Below are 9,413 nucleotides of genomic sequence, written 5' to 3' on the forward strand. Positions count from 1 at the left end.
GAACCGGAAATGGTGGTACCACCATAAGTAGGTTCTTTCGGTATTGACCAACAAGTCCCTCTCATTGAGATTAATACCAGCTTGGTGAAACCGGAATTTCCTAATCAATCAAATCTTCTTGTAAATTCATTGTGTAAAATAACTCGTAAATTCATTGTGCCAGAATTGATCACTGATCAGGTGTGATCAGTCTCATCCGTCTAAGGATCCGGTGCGATGAGTCTCATCCATGTAATATTTTGGAATTCCTCTTCCAACTCGTCCTGGAATGGGCGTTATGGCAAAGAACAAGAAGAAAAAGACAGAAGGAATTTGTCCAATAGTAACAAATGGTGCCTCCACAGGTTGACATCCGATCCAACCTAGTAGTAAGCAATCCGCCAAAAGCAACCAAAATATTCCTTGGTGAATCGGTCGAAAACTTGAACTACGCACATACATTTCTTTTAAAAAAGGTAAAGCCAAGAGAGATATAAAAACTGGTGCTATTGCGGCTACACCTCCCGCTTTGTCAGGTATACTGCGAAGAATGGCATGGATCGGTAGGAAATACCATTCCGACACAATATGAGGCGGGGTGGGCATCGGATTAGCAGGTATATAATTGTCGGGATGCCCCAAAACATTAGGAGCAAAAAAAATCCAAATGGAAAAAAAGATAGCAGAAGCTACCCGACCTACAAGATCCTTTACATAAAAATAAGGGTAAGAAGCAATTTTATCCATCTCAGAATGTACACCCAATGGATTATTTGATCCATATTGATGCAATGCGGCCAGATGAAGAAGACTGACGCCTACTAAAATAAGGGGGAGTAAATGATGGAGACTAAAAAAACGATTTAAGGTGGCATTGTCCACGGAGAAACCACCCCAAAGCCAAGTCACTTTGGTATCTCCTACTACTGGTATGGCGCTAGCTAAGCTTGTAATTACTGTTGCTCCCCAAAAGCTCATCTGACCCCAAGGTGGTACGTATCCTATAAAAGCTGTCACAATCATTAATAGGAATATGACAACTCCGAGACACCGAACAAATTCCCTAGGACTGCTATAACTCGCATGATATAGACCACGAAAAATATGAAGGTGAACCACAATGAGAAACATACTTGCCCCATTAGCATGCATATAACGGAGCAACCAGCCCCCTTCAACATCTCTCATAATGTGTTCTACGCTGTTGAAAGCTAGATCCACATGAGGTGTGTGATGCATAGCTAAAAAAACGCCAGTCACTATCTGAATGACTAAACAAATACCTGCTAACGAACCGAACCCCCACCAATAACTAAGATTGCTCGGGGTTGGATAATCTATCAAATGCTGGTTAAGTGTGGAGTATATAGGTTGTTTAAGAAGAGAGAATCGTTGGTTCCTTATAGTCATTTCTCTTTTCTATCGTTACAACTCCTCTTCCCCCTTATTTACCCCCTTGCCTTGATGGAAATTGGCTTCGCTGCGCCCTGAATAATCAAAAAGCTGCATGAGAAGATTCATCCCATTTTGGCGAGAGGGGGGCAGCGAATCACCTGGGCTACGGATTTGTCGGTTAGTTGATTCTCGAAATAAGGTCATTCGGAAAAAAACTGCCGCTTTCTCTGCCGGTTTCTTAAGGCTTCAAACGAATGACTAGTCATTAAGAAACCCATGAAATCCAAGTCTATTTTTGACCTTTCATGAAGAAGTTTTGCCTGCGCGCAAACTACCTAGCCCTTTTCAAAAGAACGTCGATTTCCATCTCAACAAAGAAAGAACTCAAAATAAATGAAAGCAATATTGTTGTCCTATTACTCTTTTTTCCTTGTGGAGCTTTGGAAAGGAGAGAATTTGAATAAAGTAACTCTCGGAAACTCTTATTGGACGAGAGAGAGTCAATATGATATTGGCGTGTGTTCTACCAACTAAACGAAGAAGTTTTTGATTGGATAAACAGCGTATAATGATAGACGCTTCTTCGGCACACATGGAGACATACCTCCCGTAGCTGACCCCTGAATTCAAGGATACTGTCGGCTTTGTTACTAACTGATAGAAACCCCTTAATACAACGTTCGTTTTTCATAAATGTCATAAGGTAGGTAGACCCGGTCTTGCGCTCGTCCGGTTAAGTGGCACATTGTGCTAAGTGCTCGAACCGTTGGCTGACCTCAGCTGTATCGCCTCATACAAATTAGTTAAGCGAGAAAACAAACGGCTACATAGGAGCTCTATGGTGGACCACCAGCAGGAAGATCGAATGGCTTAGCGCATCCTGCGCCTACTGGACCTGACTTCGTAGGATACTCTGATAGACTAGTCGAATGGCAATGGCCTAGTGGTTGTATCTGCTTGCCGATTCCTATTAAGAATACGAGAGTGACAAATGAGATGGAGGTCTTGGCTATCATCAAACCATCCTCCCTCCGCTTATCTCTTTCCTTTCTATATGCTAAGTCTACTCGCGCCTCAAGGGCCGGTCATTTACGCTCTCCACTGCATGAACAGCATTCCCAACTAGATCTGTACGGCTTCCGTTGTGTCCTTTTCGATTCCCGACTCTAGCTCACAGGTATCCATAAGAGCGACCAGCCGTGAATGCTTAAACCTATCAATCCTCTCCTAAATTTCTTTCTTTTTGTCGTTGGGCAAGGAGCAATCCATTCAGCACTTTCCGATGGGGACCAAAATCCACTGGGCTACCAAGAAGTCGGATTCAGTTCAGTCCCGTTTTCAAGATCCGGTTCAGCGTTTGGGGATGGCTTGGTCCAAGCCCACATCCATAGTAGATGGACTTGAGCAGGCAAGTATGCCACCTACTGATATGATTGATTATGACAATTATGATATGGACTGGACGGTTGTGCAACTGATTGTACTGACTCGCTTACCCCCGAGAACACCTAAGACATGGGGGTTATTTACGCGAGTAAGCCTAGCAAGGACCAAGATCTCGATCTAGCCTAGTTGGGGCTTTAGAGTCACATGACACAGTACCAAGAACGGGAGAACCAGTAACAATTGATACGGATTTCCAACCAACGGATCTTCTTACCTTTGGACCGGAACCTTTGGTTGTTTCCTACTCGGTCTACAGCTTGGTTTGAAATGAGGGAGCCATACCGTGTGGTTGAAGCAGAGTACCGTTTTGCAGTGGATAGGGCACTATCTCTATTCGTAGCAGCATTGCGTATTGCTCTCACTAGGAAAGGGGGACATAACCCCTACTATAGAGCAGGAATGGAAGGGAATGAGCTCGGCTGCTTCTCCCCCACACTTCTTTATTTCTCCGTGCCCCTATTTAGTTAGTACTTTCGAGTTAAGAGCGAGAAAATGAACTATTTCATTTAATAAAAAAAGTGCAACGGCTGTAGGGTGAAAAGGCCATGAGGATGGCTACGGCTTTGAAGCTCCTTTATCTACCATAGATAGAATGGAAGAGTTTTTTCTCACTGTTGTTTCTGATGTAGGAGTTGGGGATGGAATGATTGATTCAAGCTCTGGTGGTACTAATCATGTCTCTGGGAGTAAACCAACTAGAGCGGCAAGGGAACATGCAGTACTGGAGAGGGGATCTCATAGCAATACTGATTCAAGTAATTTCAGAGTTACCAGAGATGCAATTGGTTTAGAAATATGTACTAGAAAATGGTAAACTAATACTGACTATTCTCTGTGGATATCTGGTTGGACACCAAGCATTTTGACCCCTATTTGAATGCAGAGTCAGAGTATAGACAGCTAAACCATGTTGTAATATATTTCTCTACCAAATTAGAGTGCACAGTCATTTTTCTATTGATGTTCCCAGAAATTCAGTTCACTAGGGAACACCTTACAGGTTGGTCATGGGTATGGGTATGCGCCATACCCCTCAGTATGGAGTACATTGGGTCAGGATTGGATAGCAAGAGTTGTCGGTAGCCGGCATTAGGTAAAAGGAAAAGCTCTATAAAAGCGAAGAAATGAAATCGAAGGCCGATGGTAAAGCTGGGGCGGATTTTGAGTCGACCAGTTCGCTGAGGGCAAGATTGGAAAGAGTGGTAGATGATATCAGGTACTCCGTATGAAGCGAGGCGTGCGAAAAGAAATAGCAAGCAACGGGAAGAAGATGATTTTAATGGTAAGGTATCTTTATCTCGAGACGAATCGCGCGAGATTCCAGATGATGCGGAGCAAAGCGGAACCAATTGTATGGGCACAAGAGGAAAATAACTAGTTCTCTGAATTTTGCTCATGCGAACGAGAAGAGAATTGCGGAGGAGAATAGAGCTCAGCAGAATAAGGTGAGGGAAAAAATTATGATGGACTCTCAAATTGTGGTGACTACACTCAGGTAGGCCATGTCGCCTCAATACTACTGCCTGTTGGATGCATCAAATTGGTTTCGCAGATCTCGCCTCGCACTCGCTTAGAGGTCGTGTCCTTTCTCTTCTCTTGCTCTTGCGGCGGACACAGTGATTCTTCGTTCTCTAGTTGATGGCTTTCAAAAGTCAATTCCAGAAAGAGCCATTTGATCCCCATCAAAGTATGCATTGAAACCCTTACACACTAATATACTTGATACTCGATCTATTTCACCGTACTTCTACTTCCTGACATTAAGAAAGTTTAAAACAAGGTCCTTCAAGAAGAAAGGAAGCACATGCTTGAGACCATTACGATTCCTGTTAGTGATGGTGCACTTGCAGCTAATGTTAGCTGTATTCAGTCTCTGAGTGGTCTACCTGTTGCTGCATCATAACCGGCTGACTCCTCTATTGGTTGCTGCTGGTTTATACCTGCATTCCAATCCGGTTTGATTTAGAGAGAAATCTCAATCCAGCCTCAATATTTCGGATTGATCAGACCGCCTATTGTAGAAGAGATTGCTTGCTAAAAATAGTACCGCATTTGTGCTTAAGAAAAGGCTTTCTTGTCCGGGGTCTATATCCACTTTTAATACACCACGCACCCCACTACCAAAAACTTCTCTTTCAATTCTAAACAAAGAGAAAGCTCAGGCGGCTGCTCAACGAGGAGGTTCATGCTCGTTAACTTACACTTACTTTTAGCACTTCTCTACCAGTTCTCTCTCATAGATAAGAATATCCTGCTCTTAGCACTGGTTTTCACTTCGTGTAGCAGCTTCTTCTTCTTTTGTCTACTCAAACACTTCATCCATGAGAACCAAGTTTTGATCAATGATATATTCAAAAAGTAAGAGCTACTCTATTAATCTACATACCTTGTCTCCGGCCACCATGTTTTCTCCGAAGGGTGAAGGCGGATTCTCTGAACTTAAAATAAGGGCGAAGGATACATACAATATGCCGGGTCTAAAGTGAAGTAGTACAGACACAGGAAATCAGAGAAAAACTTAGAGAGTCTCCATAATCTAGACTTCTCGGTTTCTTAATCGGTGTCTATCTTACTAAGATACTGGTGCAGCTTAAGGTGCTGGTGCTCCACCCCGCTCTAAGAAGTATGACTGTGATTTGCCAATACCCAAATGGGTAGTGTACTGCTCGCTCCCCTTCTTCTTAATTCAGACTTGTCTGCGCACACAACCTTCCTATAACTTTCTGACCTGGATCCAACCAAAGAAGGAAGATGTATGGCCTCCCTCGAACAAAAGAAGGAAGTATGGGAGTTTACCAGTAGGCAATGACCATAGCCGAAGTAAAGTGCTCAGCTCAAAGAAAGAAGGTGGTGGGGGCTTCGAAGAGTGAATAAGTTCGTTCACAGTGATGTGTAATCTCTTCAAATTGAGAGAAGAGGTGTCAAAAAGAAATGCTTTTAGGCAGGCTTACTTGCTTAGTATGTATTTTTTATACAATCAAAGACCAAGGTCGTACGGATAGCAATTCTGGACCATAGGCGTAGCAGCACATAGGTATTCTCTCTTCTTTCTCAATTCAGGGAGGACACTATCTTAATTCTTGTGAAAAGGCAGAAGCAAGTGAAAGGGCAGCAGTATTATATGAGTTCTAAAAAGAAGGGCGAAAAGAAAGTCATGTATGATAGTGGTAAAAAGCCTTCAATAGAAGGGAATAGCAACCTGACTAGAAATTCATAGCTGACTAGCGTACGAACGAGTTGGTCAGGCTATGAATGAAGGCTACTACTCTTCAGGAAGAAGGTACTAATAGCTCGCTCAGAGGTTCAGTCAAGCTCCTCACTCTTGGTCTGGCGGGGCATATTAGATATAGTAGTGGTGTTTTGAAAGCTTCTTATTTTTTCTAATACTATAGTAGGAGTAGGTCAGGCACAGCTTCTTATACTAGGGATGCTTTTTTGCATTTGATCTTAGAGAGAATGCTGTCCTTCTGAACGAGTCATGAATTGGGTTCGAACCAATATTTTAGATTACTGTGACTTATCCATTTAGTCCATCATGATGGGAGGATCCCGTTCCAGGGGATCCCGGCGCACCTCCCACCATTAGATGGGATATTTGCCTGCCTTTTTCCCATCATTAAAAATAAGTATGACCTTTTTTATCGGCCGTCTCCCGCTTCATCCATCCCTCGTTCTGGGTTATTCTGGCGCTCAAGCTAAAAGCAAAGGTGTTTGCACCCACAAGAACAGAGGCATCCAAAAAGAGACGAGCAGCAGCCCGAGCCTTTGCCAGTTTCCTTAGCTACGTCTGAAGGTAGGGCCTGATTGACAGAAGGTTCAGAAGTTGCCGGGACCTGTTTGACAGAAGGAAGGGCCTGTTTGACAGAAGGAAGGGCCTGATTGACAGAAGGTTCAGAAGTAGCGGGGGACTGATTGACAGATGGTTCAGAAGTACCCGGGGCCTGTTTGACAGAAGGAAGGGCCTGATTGACAGAAGGTTCAGAAGTAGCGGGGGACTGATTGACAGATGGTTCAGAAGTACCCATTATGATGTCCCCCGATATTGGCTGAGCCGCAGCCGATTCTACACTTAAAATAAGACTAAGCAACAGGCTAACCACAAACCAAAAAACCCGCAATCGTTGTGGGCAAAGGAATACCCTAAGACCAAAAAAAGACCGATATACAGGTAGCCCGCAAAAAGGACAACTTTCATGTAGTTTGTGATTTGATGTTACTGCTTGAAGTGATTGCGACAACTACGAAGAAACGACGAATCCCAACTACGGATATATAAGAACCAAAACTGCTCAGAGCATTCCATCCGGCGTAAGCATCTGGATAATCTAGAATGCGACGTGGCATACCCGAAAGCCCTAAGAAATGCATGGGAAAGAAGGTCAGATTAACCCCGAAAAAAGTGATCCAAAAATGGATTTGGCCTAAAGTTTCAGGATATGTCCGACCTAATATTTTACCCACCCAATAGTAAAATCCAGCGAATAAAGCAAAAACGGCTCCCATAGAATGTACATAATGGAAATGTGCAACCACATAATAAGTATCATGTAGAGCAATGTCTAGCCCAGAGTTTGCTAGAACTATTCCAGTGAGCCCTCCTATGGTGAACAAAAAGATGAACCCTACAGCAAATAACATGGGTGTTTTGTATTGTATCGAACCTCCCCACATGGTAGCGATCCAACTAAAGATTTTGATTCCTGTGGGCACAGCTATGATCATGGTAGCTGCGGTGAAGTAGGCACGCGTATCAACGTCTAAGCCCACAGTATACATATGATGAGCCCAAACTAGAAATCCAAGAACACCTATACTTATCATGGCATAAACCATGCCTAGATACCCGAAGACCGGTTTTCTTGAAAAGGTCGATACAATATGACTAATAATACCAAATCCAGGCAGAATGAGAATATACACCTCTGGATGACCGAAGAACCAAAAGAGATGCTGGTATAATATTGGGTCTCCCCCTCCTGCAGGATCAAAAAAGGTTGTATTAAAGTTTCGATCGGTTAATAACATTGTAATTGCCCCGCCAATACCGGAAGTGATAATAAAAGTAGGAATGCTGTCACTAGAACGGACCACACAAAAAGTGGTAATCTATGCATAGTCATTCCAGGTCCACGCATGTTGAAGATAGTTGTTATAAAATTGATAGAACCTAAAATTGATGAAATACCTGATAGATGAAGACTAAAAATTGCTAAATCAACTGCTCCTCCAGAATGGCTGGTAATACCACTTAAGGGCGGATAGACTGTCCACCCAGTGCCGCTGCCCACTTCTACTAAGGCTGAGCTTAATAAGAGCAAGAGACTTGGTGGCAACAACCAGAATGATATATTATTTAATCGTGGAAATGCCATGTCAGGTGCACCTATCAGAATCGGAACAAACCAATTACCAAATCCACCTATCATCGCCGGCATAACCATAAAAAAGATCATTAAAAAAGCATGAGCCGTTATTAAAACATTATAAAGTTGATGATTCCCACCAAGAATTTGATCGCCGGGTCGGGCTAATTCCATACGAATCAGTACGGAGAAGCATGTGCCCATCACTCCTGCAATGGCACCGAAGATGAAATAGAGAGTCCCAATATCCTTGTGGTTAGTAGAGAAGAGCCATCGAACCATATTTGTCATCTTTTATTTGAGAAATGAAAACTTTCCTTATCAAAGAGGGGCCGGGGGGCTGGAAGAGAAAAGAAAGAGGGGCCCGGGGGCTGGAAGAGAAAAGAATCAGAATTACTGAGCAACCCCACTCTTTTTTTCTAATTCCCTTCTAAGATCCTCCGACTTAAACAAGTCGAGAGCATGCTCGTGCTCAGCTCTTTCGAGACTTGCCTTGCTCTTGGGGATTTCTTCCCACCGGATCCTCTGTTCCACTTCCAGGCACCTCCTTGCGGAGCTTTCCGCCTCAAGGAGATCCCGGTTGTGGGAAACAGCATTTCGAAAGAAAACGGATCCTCCCTCATTCTCCCGCAGATCTTGATAAGACGCTTGGAGAACAGTGAAAGAATCAGTTGCGTGAATATGGTCCAGATAGGAACGAAGCGCTTCATCGACCAAGTAGGGCTCGATCGGTAGATAAGGCCCTACTCTTTGATAAAGCGCCACAAATTCCTGAATGACATCTTGTCGCATAGAAGAGAGCTTTTCTTCCATTAGGAAGAGCTTAAGCCGCCCAGGTATGTCTTCCAGGGGGGTATTGTGATTAAGCTCGTTCTGAATGAACGTAACCCATCCCGGATCCTGCTCGTAAAGACTCAGATAGAAGTTTAGCCCTGCTAAATGAGCTAGAGCCTGGGGGTCTTGAATCTCCGGCGGGAGAGTGATCAGAAAGGAGGAGCCGACGAAGCACGAACTAAAAAGATTGAAAATTGGTATTAGGCATAATATAAAACGACAAAGGAATAAAAATATACAAATCAAAAGTAATATCAAATTATATATTAAGGGAAACTTAATACATAAGAAAAAATAGAAAGTAGTAAAGCGGGTAGTGGAGAAGAGCCATCGAACCAGATTTGTCATTTGCTTTTCGTTTTGAAAACTTGACTTATCATAGAGGGGCCAGGGGGC

At 43.3% G+C, this 9,413-nt stretch overlaps 1 protein-coding gene across 1 annotated transcript; it reads right to left on the minus strand.

Annotated features, from left to right (window-relative positions):
- Nucleotides 1-8,576: 8,576 nt before the first annotated feature.
- On the minus strand, nt 8,577-9,389 carry LOC141021237 (uncharacterized). Its single transcript, XM_073496428.1, has one exon. The coding sequence runs from the start codon at nt 9,363-9,365 to the stop codon at nt 8,577-8,579; it is 789 nt and encodes a 262-aa protein (XP_073352529.1). The 5' UTR covers nt 9,366-9,389.
- Nucleotides 9,390-9,413: the final 24 nt, after the last annotated feature.

The sequence above is a fragment of the Aegilops tauschii genome, chromosome 4 (assembly GCF_002575655.3).
Source record: "Aegilops tauschii subsp. strangulata cultivar AL8/78 chromosome 4, Aet v6.0, whole genome shotgun sequence".
Taxonomy (NCBI): Eukaryota; Viridiplantae; Streptophyta; class Magnoliopsida; order Poales; family Poaceae; genus Aegilops; species Aegilops tauschii.